General features: G+C 45.4%; 1 protein-coding gene across 35 annotated transcripts in view; it reads left to right on the top strand.

Moving 5' to 3' along the window:
* The window catches only part of Cacna1c (calcium voltage-gated channel subunit alpha1 C), a 662,482-nt gene that overhangs the window by 471,667 nt on the left and 167,999 nt on the right, over positions 1-22,816 (top strand). For all 35 annotated transcript variants that reach the window (XM_050148320.1, XM_050148321.1, XM_050148333.1 and 32 more), the window contains exons 6-7: positions 13,802-13,960; positions 19,448-19,644. In XM_050148320.1, the coding sequence (XP_050004277.1) occupies positions 13,802-13,960; positions 19,448-19,644 (356 nt within the window). The remainder of the gene's footprint in view (positions 1-13,801; positions 13,961-19,447; positions 19,645-22,816) is intronic.

Genomic DNA, 22,816 nt, shown 5'->3' with positions numbered 1-22,816 from the left:
GAAATCTCGACCATGCAAAAGCAGCCAATAGCAAGGTGACTAGTACTTAATTAGAACTAATGGTAACCATAAAGTCTGCTTAGACCTGAAGTGACCCATACTAAGTGCTGGAAAGTAAGAAAATGAAAACAAAGGAATTCAGGATCCTGGTAAATGATCGATGTGCCGACCATGAGCTGCATGCCTTTCTTGTGCTCACTTCCACATGCAGACTCCTGCAGTCTCTAGTTAAATGACAGCAGCAAAACTGCTGAAGGCCACATTCCCAGAATCCTCATGGGCTTGCCATGTGCCCCAGTTCCTTAGTCCATAAGATGGGGGCTAAAATTGCATCTGTCTTACGGAAATTTTGAGGATTCAATAGGTGGATGCTGGCTAGAAATTTAGGGTTGCATTCTATACATTGGAAGCGTACTACAACTTGAAGAAGGACACTTAAAAGAAATCACATACTAGCTCAGAATTGAGAATAATAGATGGTTATTTATTTAGAGGTAGGATCACACATCAGAATCCTCTGCTGGAACGGAGAACAGCAACCAAATCCCACCGCTGGAAAAGAGGTCAGATGTGCACTCTACTTCCGCATAAATAGTATAAGAGTCCACACCCCAGTGGGTGGGTAACTTAAAGGATACTGGCTATAGGATTTCTTACAGCACCTTCCCCTTTGTTTAAATAAAAGAGTTCTAAGTTTAATACAAAATTATATGCAATAAGAACAAATATATTCAATAATTATCCTATCCTAATGAGTTTAAGTTTTGTATAATAAATTTACAACTTGTCCAAGTTATAAGAGGAAAGTAACTACAATTATCTAATCTTCAACCCCATTGAAGAGCTGAGAAGGGAAATAATATAACTTGAGTAAACAGGAAGTGCAATCAAGCAACTTTCAAAATGTGCAACAAATAACAGAGACAACTGGCTACCTGAGCAATCACCCAAAGTCTCATTTGCGACGTTGAAGCAACCAACTTTGGCTAAGACCTAGATTAACTGACAGATCTTTTTCAAAACCATCTTACCCTGTCATGGCAAGATTTGACAGTCCTTTTCCATTTCCAGATACCATGTACCTTGTCAGTAGTTGAGGCATGGGCCCAAAAGCCAATTTTGCCAAGAAGGAAACAAACTCCGAGTGGAGTGCCTTCAGTGCTCAACATTCTCCCAGGAATAGATTGATGCTGCCAGGAGCAATCGTGTCTCACTTCAACAGAACTCTAAGTTATTTAAATGCCATATTCTACAGCTCTTTTAAGTGGTTGAAGATTACCTATCTATGCAGAATACAATCTCTATGTATCAAAAGAACTGATTAGTCTAACTATAAGTATGGCAAACATAGATGACTATCGATCCATAATTCTTAATACCTATATAACTTAAAGACTAAGACTTCATATTAGAATATTATACAATAAACAACTGTGTAACAAATGAGGACATAAACAGTATAAGAGGTCACACCCCAGTGGATGGGTAACGTAAAGGCTACTGACTGTAGGATTTCCTAATTCCTATGACCTCAACTTCCTATCTACTTTCATTGGGTTCCAAGTTGGTTTAGTTACAAAAGGCAGGCTTTCAATGCTTGAATTCTAAAATAACACTCATGTCAGTCAGCTTTCTGTTGCTGCAACAGAAGCTGAAAAAGGAAACTTTATGAGGAGCGGCTCATTTCAGCTCATGGTTTCAGAGAATCTCATCTGTGATTAATTGGTGCAGTTGCTCCCTCCTCAAAGTGACACGCACACCCCTAGTGACCAAGTCTTGCACTAGGTCCCACCTCTGAAGTTTCTGTCACCTCTCAATAATGCCATCCTGGGGACCACACCTATAATGCATGGACCTTTGAGATGTGTCAAGATCTAGACTGTGACAGCTTTTCTGAAGGGCAGGTTATAGTCGATAAAACTAGCAGATCTTACACGTAGAGGTGCAAGTGCAGTATTATACAATTTTATGATTGTATAATTTCACTAGTCTTCTTCTGTTGGTATACATATTTTATAATCATACCCTATGTTACTGTTTCTCAGTAAACAATCAGATGGCTTAAGTAAATTAGTGAAGAAACCGAAATACAGACTCCTATGTGCCTGTTTACCTGCCGTTTCTGGGTCTCCTGCTGTATAAGTGGGTGCTACGTCTTCAGATGCTGCTTTCTGTTCTCTCACTCCTTTTCCAGAGCCCCACGTGCACACGTGTTTAGTCATCACAGATCATTCCATTTGTCCTTATTTGTTCATTTTTCCCACTTCTTTTTTTGGTCTGTGTTCTACAGATTGGATGATTCCTTTCTTTCTTTCTTTCTTTCTTTCTTTCTTTCTTTCTTTCTTCCTTCCTTCCTTCCTTTCTTTCTTTCTTTTGTTTTATTTGTTCATTTATTTTTTTGTTTGTTTTGGTTTTTTCGAGACAGAGTTTCTCGTAGCTTTTTGGAGCCTGTCCTGGAACTAGCTCTTGTAGACCTGTCTGGCCTCAAACTCACAGAGCTCTGCCTGCCTCTGTCTGTGGCAGTTGCTTTTTAATTATAGAGTTTTAATTTGGTTCCCTTTAATATAGTTCCCGACCACCTATGGCGTCCCTCTCCTCCCTCTTTAATACAATATACTTATTAGACCAGCTGTGTTTATCTCTCTCTCTCTCTCTCTCTCTCTCTCTCTCTCTCTCTCTCTCTCTCTCTCTCTCTCTGTGTGTGTGTGTGTTCAAGTGCATGCATGTCACACCTATTTGAAACCATTCCGTTGAGATTACTAGCATCTACAGAGTCTCATTTTGTGTTGGATGCATATCCCCTTTCTTTGTGTGTCTGGTGATTTTTATGAGCCATGAAATCATGGGTAATATGCTATAGAGACTCTGGAATCTTCCTAAGCTTTTAAATTCCTTGGCAGGCAGCTCAGGTTCTGAGCTTGTATACACTTGGTTTTATTCTTATTGGTGTAGATCAATTGAAAAACCAAGCTCCTCAGCCCTCAAATTCCATTTTCACCGAGCCATCTTCACAATCTGAAGATATATAAGGTTTTTTTTATTATATGATTTTTTTATTTTTTAATGTTTGGAGGGTTCACCTCCATGAAAACTGTTGGCGGCAGAGTTTCCACTGATGTGTTAGTTGGACCAGAATGAAGAGATGATGCGCGTTTTGTTGAAACTGCGAAGGAGAATGAGCGGATAGTTCGCGGTCGTCATGAGCAAGTGGACAGCAACCAAACCATGGTTCCTGCTTTCATAGCACCGTAGCCAAAAGAGAGGAAGTTGTGAGCTGCTTGGATAGAAAAGTATGTGTTGGAGAAATACGTATAAATATGGAAAGGGAGAGTTGGTTCGGTAACACTTCAGTGAGTGATTTGCCACCAAACTCATGAGAAAATTCATCATTTTCCCCCAAAGCTGCACTTTCTTTGCTTTTTTTAAGAGTAAAAACATGTGATGGGTGTGACCTTACCATCTTGTCCCCTCCTATCTAACCTTATCATTAGGTCACTCCGCAGATAGCCCACTCTCCAGAAATTTTATTCTAAAAGTAGCCACGGGCATTCAGAGACCCGACTCTCTAGTTCTCGGAGTGACGTGTGCAGGAAGACGGTGGGGCGATTTCCCTCACGTAGTGTCTCTCTTCAGAAGTGCAGGCTCCTCTTGCTATTGGAAATGTCAGGTGAGGTCATTTGGATCAACTGTCCCGATGAAGACAGCATTTGATACGCTGGGAAGATCTTCTGAATTGTGGAACACTAGGAAAAGATGCTTGACAGTAACAAAGAAGAAAAGTCTCTGGAGAAACACAACACCGCCAAAGCTGTCAAATTATTTTGAAAGGCAGTTTTTTTGAAAATAAGTAACTCGTTATATAAAATAACTAGGTATGCAGGGAAACAAAGTAAATAAATGAAAATGAGCAAAGATTATAGACAATAAAAAAAGACGCACAGGAGACCTGGGTACTGATACTCGCCAGCTAGAGAATGTGGAATGTTGTTTACTGAATATAAAGATATCAAAGACAAGGTCAGTAGTTTCCCAGAGAGCCAGAAGATGTGGGAATCAACCAGATGTAAGTTTAGAAGCGAAGACTACAAAAGCTAAAATTAAAAAATTTCAAAGTAAATGTTGACATGGCTGAAAACAGAATTATTGAGCTGTAGAGAGAACAGAGGAAGAAGATTCAACAAGAATAAAAAACATGAGAAATCCAGCAAGACAGAAGAATAAGTGGGTATTGAATTTTATTAAATGTTTCTTCCACACTTACTCGCAGTTGTTATTCTGTGATAACTGCATCTTAGCTTGCCCATGCAGTCACTTTCCTGACACAATGGCGGACGCTGACAGAGAAGAACATAGGCTATCTACAGAGCTAGGAATGGTCTCTTCCATCCTGGGTGGCACTGGCCTGTCATAAATCACCTTGTGTCCTGCCTTCACTTTCCGTAGCTTTTAAAAGAGAATAAGAAATGGGAGGAACTGATGCCTCGGAGCCCCCGGAAGTTGCCCAAGGGGGTTTGTTTCTGCTCTGTGTACATCAGAAAGATACAGTCCGCGAGCAACAGGGTGGGCAGATAAGGGCTCCTTGTGATGTAGGGTCTTCTGCTGGACTAGAGTTGTCATGGGAGACGCGCTGTGAAGAGCTGTGAGGCTTCCCTGGGGACCAGAGGACAGAGAACTTCATCTGACGTGGAGCACAGTGGGCGGGGCCTTATGAGCAATTTGTCGTTTTGCCTGGATAGTCGCTAAGGAGTATGAGTTTCAAAGTTTTTCTCTTTGAATTTCAGCCCTACCATTGAGCAGATTTATAGACATGGACAAGGTATTTATCGCATTCAAACCTTGGTTTGTTTCTATTTAGGAGTGTGGAGAAATTGATGCACGGATCACAACAGCACAACGCCTAGCATGTCTGAATCTTCAGGAAGTAGCTTCGGATCACCTTGTCTCCTTCCTTCCATATTCAGTTTTCTTCTGACAGCAGGGTTTCTTTAATGTCCTTTTCTCCGAGCCTCTCTCTCGCTAACCCAGATTGCCAATCTAAAATGATCCTTTAGGTTTCTAAGTCATTAGGCAGCAGGGTGGCCACTGTCCTTCCCAGGGACGCAAGTGTCCCTTAGTGTTCAGCAATCTCTGTTGGGTACAGAAATATATTTGAATGGAAGGATTAAATTGAAAATAAATGAACATACACATCTAAATGACAACATGCAAAATCATAAGATGTGGGACTCCTAGAAACTAGACAGGCAAGAACTCCTCCCCCTGCAACAGGAAGACTCTTCCAGAAAGAGAATATGCTGGCACCCCTAAGCTCAGTGCAGCCATTACTCCTTAACTTAAGAATGAGCTGTTAGCCTCCCTTCCTAGCTTCAGACCTATTTTCTTACAAAAGCCATTACACTTATGAGACTATTTAAACATGTCTGTGTCTCATTAGCTAAAGGGAATCACAGACTTCAGTTCTGTGAGATTCATCACGTCTCTAGTTTCTAGTGAGCACAAACAACAGGTTCCTATAGATCAGAAGTAGGTACAAGTCAGTGGTCATAACTCATGGTGCTCATGACCAGCACATCCACCAGTGCTGGCGGCTCATGGGCTCCACACTGGGTTGGGTTCACCTCTGGGATGAGGACCTGGAGTTGACTAGTGAGTTAGGGTCAAAGGTTGTTTATATTATCACTCCTTCAGAAGGAAGCTGTCGGTTCACAGAGCTTATCAAGCTTCCAAATAGAGAAACGCCTGCCGGCTTTAATGGATGGGCGATGGTGCTACACAGAAGGCCTGACACTTCCCCCTGTTCTAGCTTGTCTTTTCTTCACCTTACTGGCTTTCCGCGCTCTGCTGTCAGGTCTGGTATTGTAGTAGTAGAAGCTTTATACCCGAAATAATCACACAGAAATTGTATTAATTAAATTACGGCCTGACCCATTATCTCTAACCTATTATTGGCTAACTCTCACATCTTGATTTAACCCATTTCTACCAATCTGTAACACCACGAGGTTGTGGCTTATGGGGAAAGATTCTAATCAGCGTCAGTCTCAGGCAGAAGCTTCATGGCGTCTACCACACTGCCTTCTTCCTCCCAGAATTCAGTTCTGTCTTCCCACTTATATAAGTTCCGCCCTATCAAAAGGCCAAGGCAGTTTCTTTATTTAACCAATGAAAGCAACACAAATCCAGAAGGCCCTCCTATACCAGGGTATGCCAACTGAAGGCACTATCTTAGAAAGCTGCCTTTCCTTCCAGCTTCCAGTTGGGTTCAGTGGAAGGAGAATCGAGTGGGAACTCAGAAGGAGGGAAGAGGGTATTGTTGGATCCCCTGATCAATTCCTTGAGGACCATCACCAGGTAGTCTTGGCCTCCTTGCTCCCTATCAGTGGGGAGCCTCAGTCACCTCTTCAGGATGGGGTGATTACTGCCTCTCCCAGGCTATTGCTCTGCCTGTGGTCCTTTTACCCTCTACCTACATAGAACATGGAGAACATGGAATGATCCTGCTGAGTGTGCTGTTCGTTTCTTGCTGGAACCTGCTATCCTGGAAGTTAAACCTTTCTCCAAAGACATTTTCAGTGTTCACCATGTGCAGCTCCTGTAGGAGAGAATTTGGTAGATGCCATCTAGGTGGAGAACTGCAGGTTTCTGGTCTGGGCCATGATATGATGGAAGCAACGTTTAGGGATGAATCATGGGTGAGGCCGCAGAATGGGTTGGGGTCTAAAAGAATTAAAAAGAATGTCCCGTGTTCTAATCCAAGCGGGAAACAGGAAGAATGGCAGTGGCTGTGATGGAAACTATGGCAATGGCAGCCATGGTGTTTAAGAAGAAGGCATAATCAGGCGGTAGTGGTGCACGCCTTTAATCCCAGGACTCAGGAGGCAGAAGCAGGCAGATCTCTGTGAGTTCGAGGCCAGCCTGGTCTACAAAGAAAGTTCCAGGACAGCCAGAGCTGTTACATGTAGAAACCCTGTCCCAAAAAAACAAAAACAAACAAATAAACAAAAAAGGAAGCAGGGAGGGCCTAAATGACTGCACATATTTATGGGTTCTGGCTTTAAGAAGATCAACTCCAGTTTAGGTCTGTGAATGTGATGGGTTGGTAGGACATGGTAGGAGAAGCCTTATTTGAAGTTACAAGACAAGGCAAAGAAAATGTTGATGTAGATTTTGACTTTGACCACTGACTATTTTTAAAAAATATGTTTACTAATTATTTGAGAATTTCATACAATATATTTTGTCCATATTTGCCTCTTAAACTTCTATTCAACTTTGAGTCCACCTGTCCATCCATCCTTCCATCCATCCATTCTGTCCTTCCTTCCAAACCCCTATGACCAGTTTGTGTTGCTCAAACACTCTTTACTATGGGGTCTACCTTGGAGTGTGGTCAGTCTACCAAGAATCACACCCTTAAAGAAAACTCCCCCTTCCTCTCCAGTAGCTGTTAATTGCCAATTGGTCCTGGTCTGGGTGTGCGACTTCATACTCACCTCCCCTCTCTGTGCTAATACTTTGTCTGACTTTAACACAAGCAAGTCTTGTGTACTGTCATAGCTGCTGTGAGTTCATGTGTTCAGTGATACTGCTGGGTCCAGAAAACATGGTTTGCTTATATTAGTCTACTGTCTTTAGTTCTCACAGCTTTTGAATTCCCCCTCTTCTATGGAGATCCCTGAGATTTGGAGGAGTGTGACATAAATACCACTTTTAAGGCTGGCCTTTCCATAGTCCTATTCTCTGTATATTGACCTGTGTTCATTACAATCCATTGCAGGAAGACACTTCTCTGATGAGGGTTGAGACGTCCACCAATCTTTAGGTATAGGGGTGAGTCCTTAGGATGTGGTTTATTTAAATATTTTCATTTAGCAGAATTTAGTAGTACTTTCTTCCAGGAGCTTATAACTGCCTGGCCACATCTTTTTACCTCAACGGTGGTGCCAGTTATGGATTCCATCATGTGAATCAGGCCTTAAACCCAACCAGAACGTGATTAGTGACCCTTTCATGCCACTGTTGCACCAGGGGGCATATCTTGCCAGGGCAGTCATTGTTGTAGCTCATGGGGTTTCAGTTGGATAAAACTGGTGATTCATTTTCCCCCTGGTAGTTTATCTGTCACTTCCAATGAAAGCTAGCCCGTTGTGATGGGGTTTCCAGGTGAATAACTACTTGATTTCTCCATGTTTTATGACTCAGGTTTATACTATATCTTCAGCAATAGGCTCTTACCATCAAACTCTGGATGGTAGTCAAGAATAATGGCAATAACCTGTAATATTTTGGGGTCTATGGGACTCCTCCGGCAAATAGTTTAAAAAGATAAAAACTCATTCCTGGTACTGGTACTTTATTTGTTAGCATATGGTATCTAGCTGGGGTACTGTCCCCCTGTCAAAGATTAATTTCATTTAAACTTTTGTATGTATATATATGGTTTAAGACGCTTCTACAGTAATAGGTAAATCTTTGCCTATATGTTTCTCTTTTTATTATTTGAGAATTTCATAGGTGAGCGACTGTGTTTGCATGACTTCCACTCAGCTGTAATATTTGGGACTGTAGTCAGCTGGCTTTGCAAACATCTGGTCATTTGTTTCCCTATCTAGCTGGAAGCTGCTGTGGCCAGGCCTGCATCTCTGTGCTTCTTACATAGTCAGCCCTCAAAAGGGTCCCGGAACGGGGGAGTAAAGGAGAAGAATTAACTGTCCGGGTCACAGAGAGCTAAAGCTACAGTTGCAGAGATGGGACAAGAGGAGTTTTTAGAGGAAGAATAATCGCGGATAAACAGGCAGGGAAAGAGCGGTGGAGGTGGAGCCTAGGCTGGCTGGGGAGAGGAGGCCAGCAGCCCTCAGAGTGCTGCATAGGCAGAGTGACAATGGTAGAGGTCACTGTCAGATGAAAATGCTAAGCTCCTGCCTTTGCCGTAGTGTTGGATGCAGTCATTGGTCTCTCCCATAACTCTGCTGAATGGCTCTTACTGCTACTGGAAGTAGTGACCCCAGCGCCCATCACTTATGTTCCCGGGGTGAAGGGTACAGGAATATGTCTTCCTGTGTCATCCTCTGCCGTGCTCATATGTTCAAAACTAAGTAATCAAAAAACATAATCAGTAAGTCTGTAGTGTAGTCGGGCTGGCAATGTGGTTTTCGGTATCTCACATGGACATTTCCTGTATTACTAATTACAAATACCCCAAAAGTATGGGATTGCTAGAAGTAACTCACACCTCCATGGCATTTAAACTGTTTCAGAGTTCTCGGGAAGGCTGTGGATGCAGTTGCTGCAGCTCCCTACTGACCAGGTGCTCTGAGGCCTTGCCTTGCATAGTGGTGCTGAACCAGCATGCAGCATTAGTAATTGCTGGGACTTGCTTGGAAATGCAAACTCACGTCCCAGCCCAGACGAACCGAGTCAGAATTGTCTTCTGCTCCCAGGGCCACCATCCACTAGCTGTGCCCCCATAATCAGGTCATTTCCTCTTTTTGTACTGCCTTGTCAACTATGGTTTATAGCATCTAGTTCTCAGAGTTGTGAGAAGGAAGCAGAATAATCCAAATGGGATAGCAACAGCTGTACCTCAGCTGGGGTGTTCTCAGTGCACGATTTGTGGGGTTACAGGGCTTCGATATGTCGGTGGGATCTTTCACCCAGTCTTTGCGATTCCCCAAGCCCTTTCCAAGAGCTCGTTCACTCAGTCAGTGAGTTCCCCCGAGGATCACGATACTTTTAAGGTATCCCGTGCCCTCTGCACACAGGGATGCTCTTGGACCGATTCTGTTTGTTCCTAGATACTTCCTAGTTAGCCCTCCTTTTTTCCTCTGGTCTTATCAAAATAACTATCCCCCACCGTCCTGAAAACAGCAACCCAAGTCATGGGAAAATCATTTGATACTAGCAAGAAGCCCTGTCACCTTCTTCCTTGTCCTATACCGCGAATCTTATCTTGTGATGTAACTTTCAGTTTTCTGGGTGATTGCTGTGCTTGCGGACCCCTTGGCTGCTGTGCCCTTTGCCTTCTGAAGACACCCTGTGCTTAGTGTTATTTCACTCTGGGAGTTCTGCTCCATGCCTGAACACAAAGATGAGAAGACAAGATGAGACTCAAGGAGCTCTGGCTAGGGCAGGCAGGGAGCAGCATTTTAGGCAGAGAGGCATGAAGCTAGGGACCTCCAGGCGGCGGGGCATGCTGCTGGATTGTAAGGAGAAACTAGGAGCCGTAGAAACCAAAACAGCAAAGGAGGAGGTGGACTTGTCACTGTAAATGACAGGGATCACTGGTGCACTTAAAAGTGACGTGTTCCACTGAGTCCTTTGATAAGAACAATCTAATTGCCGCACGAGAGCAGGGAAGGCGTGCGAGCTGGAGGGCTGGGTAGCTGAACGTCCGAGAGGATGGAAAGTGGGTGGAAAGTCATGAACTGAAGTCCCCCAGACATACATACATGAAAAACTAACTGATGTCTCTCTGAGGTTGAGACAGTGAGTGATTGTACCTCCCCAAACTATGTTTCTCTTTCATAAGCATTTTCTGTTTTCTCTGTAATTAGCATGTAGTATTTATATAGTAAAATAGTTTCTGCCGGTCTATTGATAGTTGAACATCAATCTAGCAGGATTTGGAATCTGGTTGGCTGGGGAGTCTGGGGATAGTTGAACATGAAGCTAGCAGGATTTGGAATCTGGTTGGCTGGGGAGTCTGGGGAATGCACTCCTGGGCTGAAGCTCAAGTGGGTGCTATGTTCACCAGAGAGGTAGGAGTGCAAAGAACAGAGCACATAACTCTTAGCAGTGTTGATGGCTGAGTGAAACACATGGGCTGCTATGGCGTCCAGATGGTGTCTTCCTCATAGTGCTTCCTGGTTCCTGAAGTCACCTGTCCATGCTGCGCCAACTGGACAACTGACCGCACTACTGTAGAACCAGCCCTATGGTGCAGCCGCTCAGAGAACACGCTTCTGCTGTCAGCCAGTATTTACCTAGTGCCCCGGGGATGAGCTTCACAAGCAGGCCTTGCTGATGAAAAGAGCAGGCACGGTCTATCTTCACAGAATGCCACCTAAGTGGAAAGACAGATGTAAATGTTTTAAATCCCTTTAACTCACATAGCATTCACAACATACAATTCACGTGAAATGGCTCTGATGAGGGGTTTGGAGGATTCTTGGGGAGGGAGCTGGAGAATGGGTGCCAGGGAAAATTCAGATAAGGCATTCTGAGTGGAGGGAATGGTACCTGTATCTGTGCTGTGGGGTGGCAGTACAGCTGCCCCATCCTTAACGGTGCTGTGTCTGAGAACTGCACACTAGGGGTTCCCCTCGTACAGTGAATGTCCTGCAGGGCACTTGCACACATCTCATTAGTATAAGCCAGTTGCTGGAGGTGGCCTGTGGGTACAGAGAAGGAACAGGTACAAGATGCTGTCCTTACTACTGTCACCACACCGTTTTATCATGAGCATTTCAAAATAATTAAGCACATCATTTTACTTACTTGTGAATTGCTTGTCTATGCGTGCGTGTGTGTGTGTGTGTATATGTGTGTGTGCGTGCGTGCCCCGCAGCACACACGTGGAGATTAGAGGGCAACTTGTGAGTGTCAGTTCTCTTTCTGCCATGTGACTCCCAGGAATCAAACTCTGACAGTCCAATAAATGCCTTAAGAAGTCACACAGCCATCTACTGTCATCTTAAATATTACTCACCGTCTGTAACTGTGTGTCACGTTTTGATTGTTGTGGGAAGCACCACAGTCGTGTGAGGGATGCACGTCTTGGTCAGTGTTCTGACAGTCATAATGCCGGGAAGCAATAGGTACTTCTAGCTCCATTTTTATCCTCGGGTACCACATGTTCTGTGACATGTGGCTGAGGAGTCTTTAAGTATAAGAGAAATGCTATTTGTCTGACATTCAGAGAGCGGGACAGGGCAGAGACTGCATGGAGAAGGGGGGTAGTGGACCCTACAGTGTCTCCGGAGCTCTAGGAAATCTGGCCTTCCTCCTGAGAGGCACTGAAGGTTCCAGAGTGGCTTTTTATGTGACCTGTCTGGCTTCCACCCAGAGCGCATCTCCTTCTATGTCTGTCGCCTGTCTGTTTCTTGGCGCTTGGAGGCTAGTGCTGGAGACCTGGTGGCCTGGCAGCCAAGATGGGGTTCTTCGCTCCTGTCGGGAGCACTTAGAAGACTCCTCAGCACCCATAAGCCTCTCCTGGAAGTTGCTTTGCGACTCGGCTTTCTTCATGGCTTGGCAAACTTTAATGCTAATGTGTGTACAACTTGCTAATTAATGGAATCGTTTGGATCTAATGGGAGCCTATGAAGCGCTCACATTAATTCTCAGGTAAAATTATTCTAGCTTTCTTTTTTAATTTTTTTTCCTTTTCCTCAGCTTGGCTTGCTATCTGGGGAGCGTTCTTCTAATTAGTCTTGTGGAAATCACTGGCTGCAGCTCAGAACTTTAGTGACAGCTTAGGAACTTGAGAAATGTGGCCAACGGTGGTAATCCAGGGTTACTGGCCACAGCAATGCCGAAGAACGGTACAGAAAGACCTTGGTGTCTGAGAGGACCGGGGAAGATGGCAAGTCCTATGAAGATGCTATAAACGTGCCAACCCCGTGTGGGACTTGCATGGGCTTTGCTCTCCTCTGGCTGCTGCAGGCACCCTCAGGACGGTTCTCTCAGCTGTCTTCTTCCTGCTCTCCTGGAACACAGACTCCTAGTGTGCTTGCTGTCCATAGAAAGTGCTCAGGGACTGCCACAAGCTTCAGAGTAACCTGTTATTGTCACCTCGTTGTCCGGTCACAGCCCCTTCCTGGTAGCATTCCTAGTGAGCATCCTTGGTGCAGCCACTACATGCCCATCGCTCTGCCCTGCCGACTCTGTGGCAGCCTGATGAGTGTTCCCCGCGGGACTGTCCATTCACTCCTCTGCCTCCCAATGGTTTCTGGGGACTTTTAGTTTATTTTTCTTGATAATACGTCCAGGACAAAGTTTTCTGTGTTAACTGCTTTTGCGAGTGTGGCCCAGGGGCACACTGTGTATTTGCGCCAGTTCATCTGATCTGCAGAACTTTCCTCGTCCCCAAACTGAAGCCCCATGCTGTTAAATAAGAAGTCCCTTCCTGTGGAGCTTTTGAGTGTGACGATCAGGTGATGCTTCCCCTGGTAGAACTGTGGACTATGCAGTGGTCCCTTATTTACCACTAGGAAGGTACCATTAGGGATACACCGTTGGCCCTGATACAGTGGTTGTCAGCTGTATCCTGCTGGTGAGATAATTTCTTCACTGGAAATCACAGCCTCCCGGATTCCTCCCCATCAGGCTGATCTGTGTTTGAGAGCAGGTGGGCTGATGATCGGCTCTAGTAATCCACCACTGAGAAGCCCGGGAGATGACTAAGTCCTGTGTGGCTGTGGGTAGTCACAGTGAGTTCTCATTGTGCCAAGCTCCAGGAGAAAACACACTGTCTCAGAGATGGGCTATTTAAAATCTTGATAGCTACAGATGAAAACAACATGTTCTCCCCCTTGGAAGTACAGCATCTGCTGATCCTTCTACTTGGATGTGCCTCCAGGACAGAGTTGGCGTCAAGCCAACCTGAATTTAGATTCTTGCCCTTTCGTTCATGGGCTGTGACCTCGAGACTCTGTTTCCCTCATCTAAAACATGGGACTCCTGGCTCCCGCTCGAGCTGTCGAGGAGATTGCAGGAGGCCGTGTTAGCATGGTACCTTAGGCAGCCTTGGCTCAAACGGGGAGGTGGCGGTCGTGTTGCTGCTATTGATGATTTTGTTGCGCAGGTCTCCAGGTGGTCCTGAACTCCATCATCAAGGCCATGGTGCCTCTGCTGCACATTGCCCTCCTTGTGCTCTTCGTCATCATCATTTATGCCATCATCGGCCTGGAACTCTTCATGGGGAAGATGCACAAGACTTGCTACAACCAGGAAGGCATAACAGGTAAGAGGCGGGGCTCGCTCTTGGAAGCGGGTACCCGAGAGGAGGTTGCTCTCTCTCCTTATAGCTGCTTCCCTTGGAGCGAATTGCTGCAGCCGCCTGTGCCACGGAGCTGGATGAGGCATCCGATGAAAGGCCAGGGTTGGCATTCTTCCCTCTCATTTCTAATCTCTGCTTTCACTACTGCAGATCTCTGTTCAAACAGCAGGTGTAAGCTTTGACCAGCACTGTGATACACCCAGAAAAGGATCAACCCAATTGGAGAAGCAGTGAACGATTAAGCGCCCACCTTTCGCCGGTTTCTCACTCTTGAGGCAGATTCTGAGCATGTGAGCTTCACTGTGAATTGATGGGCATGAATATCCAGCAGTACACCAATGTGGTTCAGCATCCAAGCCCTTCGGGGAGTCTTCGCCACCAATTCCCATCACCACCCATCTCTCTACCCTCCTAGAGCTGGCTTTGGCTCCTCTGCAGCTACTATTTTTTCTCCATTTAAAGGCAGAAGCCCCAGGGCCCCTCCCTATCCCAGACTGGGTGAAGAGGCTGCCATTGAATACCCCCTTGCCACCAGTGAAGTCTGTATTCCCCATGGAAAAGGTTCAGCTCCATTATCACAACCATCAATCCTGCCTTTCTGAGCCTCCCCTCTTTGTGTTCCTTCCATAAATCATCGGATTTAACAGGCAGTGCTGGCTCATTAGGCACCATGTTAAATGGCACCAGAGTGTTGGCTTGCTGGATACGCTATAGACTGCTCTCTAAAGTAACTCATGTCTTAACCTGGTCTTCAGCAGAATTGAATAGGAGGCTAGGGAGATGGCTCAGTGGTGAAGAGCACTGAGTCCTCCAGAAGACCTGGGTTCAATTCCCAGCACCCACATGGTGCCTCACAGCCTTCTATAACTCCCGTTCCTGGGGGGTCATGCACCCTCTTCTGCTTCTGAGGGCACCAGGCACACTGATCATCCACAGACGTGCATATAGATACACATGTATGTGTTTACAGCACACCTTTGATTCCAAAGCTATTAGCTGTTACAATTTCATTTTTCAAAACAGATCTGCCGTTTTCATTTGGACATTTTGTAGGAAAAGGGAGAGCACCTGTCTGGCGCATGTGCTGTAGTAATGTCAGCGGTCCCTTCCTCTGTGTCCCGTCACTCCCATCTAGCCCGAGCTGCAAGTTAGGACCGGTGATGGCACCAGTCGGTATGACAGAAACGCGAAGCTCGCACCCAGGAACCGACGATACTACCTAGGATGCAAAGGGTCTTGTGACTAGGTAGACTAGCCAGATGTCTTCAAGGCTGCTCAGTCATCACAGGGTCACAGCAAGGCAAATCACACCTATAAATCTATATTTACAGAATTATTTTATTTTAAAAAGAGATTAGATTCTTTGTAAGATAAATTATTCACTCTCAAGAGAAATTCAGAATTATTTGACTTGTAATACTGTGAAATTGGTGACAACTTAAAATGTTAGCTGATATATAATTTTTAATTGGAAGACCAAGTCCCTGCATTCTGCTAAAATTCTGGGACATTACACCTCGCTTGAAGAATACCAGCCAACATAATGATCGGTGTCTCGTTTTAATTCAGATCCTTCCCCTTTCTCAGTTGATCTGTAGCTAACCCCAAACCAGTAACTTAGCTAACCGATCTGTAGCTAATTCTGAACTAGTAACCTAATGTTAATGGTGCCGCTTGGTTGGAGCTCCTTAAGGATGCACTATGACCCACACTCACCAGGCTCTCCCAGAGCTACAGAATCCCAGCGATTCCCCATCAATTTGGCCATGACTGATGGTAGGACACTCACCAAAGAAATAGGGAGAAATCCTGTCAGAGAGCCAGAGACAGCGACTGGAGCATGCCTTCAGACACTGATGCGGTGCACCACGGAGCCCTGGGGAGCTGCTTAAAACCTTCAGCCATCTCTGTCATCTTAAAGGAAAGATGGCAAAGGGATGTCTTCTCCTGCTGGTGAGGGTCCTGCCAGGCTGTGAGCAAAATGCAGCCTTGAATAATCGTTGCAATCATGGGGTTTGTTACCAGGCCTCAGTGGCCTCCGATGACAGGAAAATGATGATTATCAGAGTCAAAGGAAACCAGACAGCACCCTCTTTCTCAGGCACAGCCAGAAGTTCTGTGGAAAGCCACCTCCAGTACCAAAGACATTCTTTGTCTGCCCTTAGAAAGAAGACCATACTGGGCTTCAACTTTTGAAGGGGTCCACTTTAGGACATCCTGGCCTTGATAGTTCACAGGGTCAGGAAATTCATCTGAACCACCTCCTGCATCCTTCAACAACACTCGTGACATCATTTTGTGATGGATTTAACCCCCGTTCAGCCACTTCAGAAGCCAGTTAGCCTCCTGGGTGAAACCCTAATGAGCCAGGATGTCAGGGCAATGAGAGTAATGTCCCTCAGAAAGGTGACATGAGGCTTTAGTAGGAGTCAGAGCCACTATTGGGAAAGAGGCCAAAGATTCCTGGCTGCTGCAACCTTACTTTCAGAAGAAAGCAGGTGAATTTGCCCCCTTCCTTCCTCTTCACACTGCCTGCCCACAGCACAGACTCTTGTTTCCCAAAGAAACAAACAAGCAAACAAAGAGCCAGCATCAGTGTTTATAGAACCAGTGGAATGTTTTGTTTGCTTGGCTTTTTGTTTGGTTTATTTTTGCTTTTGTTGTTGTTTTTTTTTAGATTTTTAGATTAAAATAACATACTTTCGGCAATATTTAGATTTTACAAAAGGCTTTTAATGAGTCTTTGTTACAATTTTAATGGAATATATGTGTACATTTATATTTCCTTTTAAACTGATACTATTTCACAGACTGAATTTTACATTCTTGTAAATTTTCTAAGCCATGTTTCTTGTGGGGTCCCTGCAAGGAAGCTTTTGAGCCTTCCAAGGAGCTATTGTTCCGCCTTGAGGCTTCTCTCTCTGTGTCTCGTGTCCAATGGTGATGTTCTCAGAAGAGGCTATTTTCTCCCAATCTCTCCAGCAACTGTAAGGCGCCCTCCTGGTTGCTCAGCAGATATGTTGCCATATGCCAATACCTTTTGTTTCTGGTGTCCCATCTGTCCAGAGGATCTGGAGCCAGGGCACTCGGTAGCTCTGCTCGGTACGGTAATTACCCCTGAGACTGACACGGAATTTGTTGGCTAAACCTTGCAATGAAATCACTACCATTCTATTTTGTCCTTCAAGTTGAGACCTAAAAAATGTAATTGCTGTTGTCTTGCTGGTTTTTCCTTGGGACACGGCCAAAAGCTCCCTCAGGATTCCGTTCTCGCTGAAGCTGAGTCCGTTTCTAAAAACCTCCTTTATTTTACCAAAGACTTAATTTGGTCTTTCCACACTGACGACTCTCTTCAGTTCTGTTGTGAAGTATATAGCCCACATGGCTTTATTTCTCCTGTTTTCCTATCCAGGACCTCATGAAAGACTCTGCAGCTCGTCCTATGGTTAAGCTTACCTCCCTCACCCCAGCGCGTATGTCACTAGGACCTGCTGATCTGTGTGTTCACATTTTTCAAGTGTTCCTTTTTATAGATCCCTATTTTTACTGGATCATCACTGCTTCTTAATTGTTCTGTGATTTTTTTTTTTATTGTTCAGGGAAGACTTAAAATAGCGCAGTAGCCCTTGCGCCTGTGGATGATCGTCCCAAGGCCCATTCCGTTCCTCCCTCTAGCTGTGAGATCTCTGCCCCTCGGTGCCATTTTCTTCTAACATAGATTTATAAATTCAGCAGATCTGTTTTCCTCCCCATGAACACTCAGAGCTGGCTTGGGCAGTACCCTGCCCCCGTCCTTTCCCTGTTTCTACTGTTTTAGGAACTGAAAATCCAGGCTAGACCATCAGCCTAGGAGCCACATTATGAATAGGCAGCCGACATCTTTATGCAACAAATAAACACAAGCAAAATGGAAGTTTCCCTTTCTCTTCCCATTGCCTCTTTGTCCCCACTGACACTAGGAAGCTGGTTCCAGAATAAGAATGAAATTAATGATCTATTTGGTTCTTGGTTTCCCCATTTTTCAACTCTCGTTTTTAAGGTGCTTTGCTTTGCTATTTTTAACATATTATTTAGGTTTGAAAATAACTTTCATGTTTCTACTTCCAACAGCCCTAAATCCACATCTCTAAAGATTTGACAATCTTAAGGCCATAAAAAGTTGTAACTAGAGGTAATTCCGTTCAGTTTCCTTAATACGTAGCCTCTGGAAGCAAGACAGTGAGTGGATAAGGAAATGGTTTGGACACTTGATACCCTCAGACAGCTCAGAGACCAGTAATGTAGACCTCTTCCCCTTGGTCCCAGACTATAGCATGAGGCAGAGAATAAGGCAGGAAGCAGCTTTATTCTGAATGGCCGAAGCCTGGGAGTGCGCCAGATGCCCATCATCTGGAGAATGCATGCGGTGAAACATACTCATGATCTGCTCAACGATACAGAGGAACAGGCGAGACTGGAATGCCCGGCGTGGTTCAGATCAGAAGCCCTGTGCTGCAGAGGGATGCGGGGTACAAACAGCCTCTTCAGGTGTGGGTTTATGTATAGGAAAGGCGAGCTGTGAAGATAGAAAACAACTTGGCTTATTTGAAGTTGGGGACAGAAACAAGACTGGACTACAAACAAGGACATGGAGTGATAGGTGCCACTGCTGTCCCCAGGAAGATACTGGCACCATTTGAACCTCAGCACCCACCTCCATTCTCCTAAGAATCCTCCCACAGTTAAGGGTTAACATTTCTCTGCCCCCCTTTTACGTGAAAGTAAACAGTTTCAATTAGAAGCCACAGACACCAACAGCCATCAGCCCGTCATCTTCCATAAAGAGCCTGTGTCTCATGGGCAAAATAATCACACTGTGATGGTTTGGATCCTTATAAAAGAAGCGACGATTCTGGGTATCTTATTATCCCTAAATGAAGAACCACAGGCAAATTCTGTCTCTGGAGTTGCATTTTCACCATTGTCAGAGGCAATTGTTTGTTCAAGCTCAGGTCTTCTCTTTGTTATTGCCTTTACTTTCTGTCGCTGCAAGATGAAACCCTGGGTTTCACAAACTCCGAATTCCTAACCTTGTCTTCTGTTTTCCAGAACAGCTTAGCCTTGAAATGGAGGCATCATGATCACTTTCTGATTGGACACTTGGACATGATACCATGCTATGACAGAACAGACAATACGTGTAGTGTCTGTGCAGTCAGTTGTGGTTAAAATGCAGTGTTCACAACACTTGCGGGAAAGTACTTACCCGTGTCATTGTGCCCCTGAAATGAATGTCTGGGCTCATGTGTTTTCAATCCCCACGTGAGGACACCGAGCGAAATGTGTGCGATTGCTGCTATGGTTACCCATAAGCCTTATCCTGTTATCTTTCTAACTTCTCTTCTCCATTTTCTGCCCATCATTGCCCCTCCTTCCCTCCTCCTTCCATCTCGTATTTCCTTGGCGGTGGAGATGTTCCAGCGGAAGAGGACCCTTCCCCTTGTGCTTTGGAGACAGGCCATGGGCGGCAGTGTCAGAACGGGACCGTGTGCAGGCCCGGGTGGGACGGGCCCAAGCATGGCATCACCAACTTCGACAACTTCGCCTTCGCCATGCTGACGGTGTTCCAGTGCATCACCATGGAGGGCTGGACTGATGTGCTGTACTGGGTACGCAGATGGGGCCCCTAGTGGGTGGATATGTGGAAGAAGGCCTGTCTGGACATCTCATCTTTCTACCCTCAGCTTACAGGTGCATGCATGACCCCACACATGCAGCCACGAGCTGAGGGGTGATTGATGAATGTCTTTGATTTGTTCCAGTGCTTTCCTGAGAAACAAAGCATAGCATGTCCACTTTTGTAAGGGTTGCCCCACTACCAGCCTTAGCGAGGGTCATTTCTAGCTGCCGGACATGGTCTGGGCCGCTAGTGCACAGCTGATGCTATGCCGATGAACTGGGCTACACCTGGCTAAGGACTCTATCCAGCTCCTCTTCCTGCTCTGTAATCCCTTCTGCTTTGAACCTCCACTTGTCTCTCACCTAAAAGGGAGCTGCAGGCGGACTTCTCAGAGAAAAGTCAGGTCTGATCTAAAAGGAAACACCATAAAGAAAACTGACATTTTATTGATTTGTATTGCCTTGTGGCGTGCTGCTTGTTTTGATTCTCATGTTAGTTTTAACATATTAAACCTCTCCATCAAAGTCCTTCTCGCTGTCAGCCAGAAACTGCTCAGTGTACAGTGCACATTTAGAAACACACGTTCTGAGTGCCAACCCATCCTGAGTATATCTCCTTTAACTTTAAAAATGCCCCTCATAAGGCCTAGCAGCTATCCATGCCTGCTTTGCCCCCCCCCCTTTGAGTCCTTGGAGAGCCCGTGAATACACAGGCCATGTTTGAGCTGTCTTCATTCTGGCAGAATGGAGTCCATTATTTGTTTAGAAAAAAATACAGAAAATATCTTTGTGGTGCTTTCCACTTCAGCGTGAGAGATGATTTGCCAGAATCCAGTGTTGCTTTTCGGAATTTGGGTGAATACAGTGTGTTGCCAGTCTTGAAAATAACACCCTTCTCAAGTTTCTCAGATAGTCAAATCCATGTAGCCCTGGTGAAAACATCTAAGCGGCTGCATCCTCCTGTCTGCAAACTAGAGCAAGTAGAGGGAGGGGGAAGCAACAGAACGTCCTGTGTTCGCTAGCCAGAAAGACAAGCAAGGCCAAGAGAAGTGCTGACTTCTCCCAGAATCCGAGGCAGTCTTGTAGCTGCCCGGAGATGTAGCTTCCCGCTGCTTCCACGTGCACCCTCTCCTGTAAACCCCAAGCCCTCCTCTTCCCAGCCTGGACATCACTGTTAGCATGCCAGAGCCCAGTCTTGCTGTGAAGAGTGTACCTCTCTTGAAGTGACTACTTACAGCTTGCCTGCACCGTGTTCCCACCAAACGAGTGTCCTTGTGAGCCAGGGTGCTCGAGGCACTGAGGATTTGGTAATGAAAAAGATCCAATTCGGCCAAAGAAGCTCAGCCTATAGAATATCGAGATTCTGAGCTGAGTACCGCAGAAACCTGTGCTGGGGCGGGGCTGTTGTGACATGCTGTCGGCAGACAACACTGGTTGTCATCTGCGTCTACCTCAAACTAAAATGAAACACTGGGAGACATTTTCAGCCTGGGTTTCAATAAGAACCTGACTTTTTTTATAACTTGAAAGACAATGAAATGGAGGTTGGGTTCTCTATAGTTAGGCAAATTCTTCCACTTCTTAGAGCAGGTCAGCTTCCCAAGTGGCCCTAACTCTCCCCTCTGTTTTTCACAAAGGATCTTTTATTTCCTGTCTGGATGAGCCATGGACAGAAAGGTCTCTTTGCAGATTTCCACCTGTGGGCCACAGACCCTATAACTGTATGGTCCTGGGCTCCAGCATCTTACCATGGGAGTCTCAGCCCCTGCCTTCAGCCGCTGTCAGAAAGCCGGCTGGTGCATCAGACTGGGGACAGGTGCAGGCAGGGGGCATAAATATAGTTTACTTCGCTGATGGCCCTGGTGTGCTTTTCTGCTAGTCACGGATACCCTGCCAGCCAGATGCTGTCGTAGTGACAGCCAGAGTGGGGCCTGAAGACGCACACAGCAGTAAGTACCAATTTCCAGCAGCTGTGTTGTCTTTTCTCCCCCCCCCCCCGGGGGTGTGATGGAGCTCAGGCCGAGGGCAGGAAACCTGTCAGAGGTGAGAGAGCACCAGGGTCTGGGGATGACTCTCATTCTGACATTCCCGGCACCTTTCCAAAACAATCAGGTTATGACTATGTACACGTGTGCACATGAGAGTTGCGTGTGCCCATGAGCACGCACACATATGTTGAGACTGTGTTCCCTGGTGGGTATTCATGATAGCGGCTCCTCCTCGCTCAGCGCTCCTGCTCTCAGACAATTCCTCTAATGACTTTGACCTTTCTATGGCCGTTTCATTTTCTATTCTCTTTCTCTCTCCTCCCTTCTTCCCCTTAGGCAGTTCTCCTCCTCAGCTCTAGGTTTGTATCACTAACCCGGAGACTCAAATCTCAGCATGTTTTAGCATCAAACGTAGTGCTTCCTAAATATAAAAGTCCTCAGAGCTGCCCCCACTAGTCCCCATTAGTATCCGAAGAGGAAGTTGTCCATACTGTGATGATGCACCTTTGAGTTTGAAGCCCTAGAAATAGGACCAGATGAGTCTCCATAGTGTTCCTAGAAGACTGCTGGGTTAGAACCAGACCAGAGATAGTTCCCAGGGAATGTGGGGTGTGAGTCTTCTGCTCAGGACACATTTCCCTTCAAGTGTAAAGTACAAGTCTAGAGAACCCTGAAAGGGTCCGTGAAGACCCCCGTGTGTAGCAATGAATGGAACCCCCAGAGCTGGGTTCATTTTAAACACCCAGTCAGTCAGCTCAAGAGACATTTCTAGGGGAAAGAAACTAGATCAAAACTCAAGATCCCATATAGTTTTTTTAGGAAATAGCTTTTTAAACCAAAGTTTCTCCATCTACTCCCAGGATGTCCAAGTTTTTTTTTTTTTTTAAAGAACCAAAAGAAGGAAGAGTCTAGAATCAAGCACCATTTCCATTGGTTCTCTTGTCTTTTTTCAAATGTGGAATTTTTTTTAACCTTTGAACCAAATAGCTGATTAACTGAGAGAATCTGCTACCCAACCAGTATGCTGGGGATTATAAACACAGTATCCAAGAGTTAGCATCTCCCAAAGCCCCTGTCGACTTGCTCAGTTAGTCTCCATCCATCCATCCATCCATCCATCCACCCATTTCACTCAGTTCACCAGTGTTAGACAAATTCTTACAGATCAATAATT

This window comes from Alexandromys fortis, unplaced genomic scaffold (genome assembly GCF_014885135.2).
Source record: "Alexandromys fortis isolate MF-2015 unplaced genomic scaffold, M_Fortis_MF-2015_v1.1 scaffold_59, whole genome shotgun sequence".
Lineage (NCBI taxonomy): Eukaryota > Metazoa > Chordata > Mammalia > Rodentia > Cricetidae > Alexandromys > Alexandromys fortis.
This window is presented reverse-complemented; position numbering and strand designations above follow the sequence as displayed.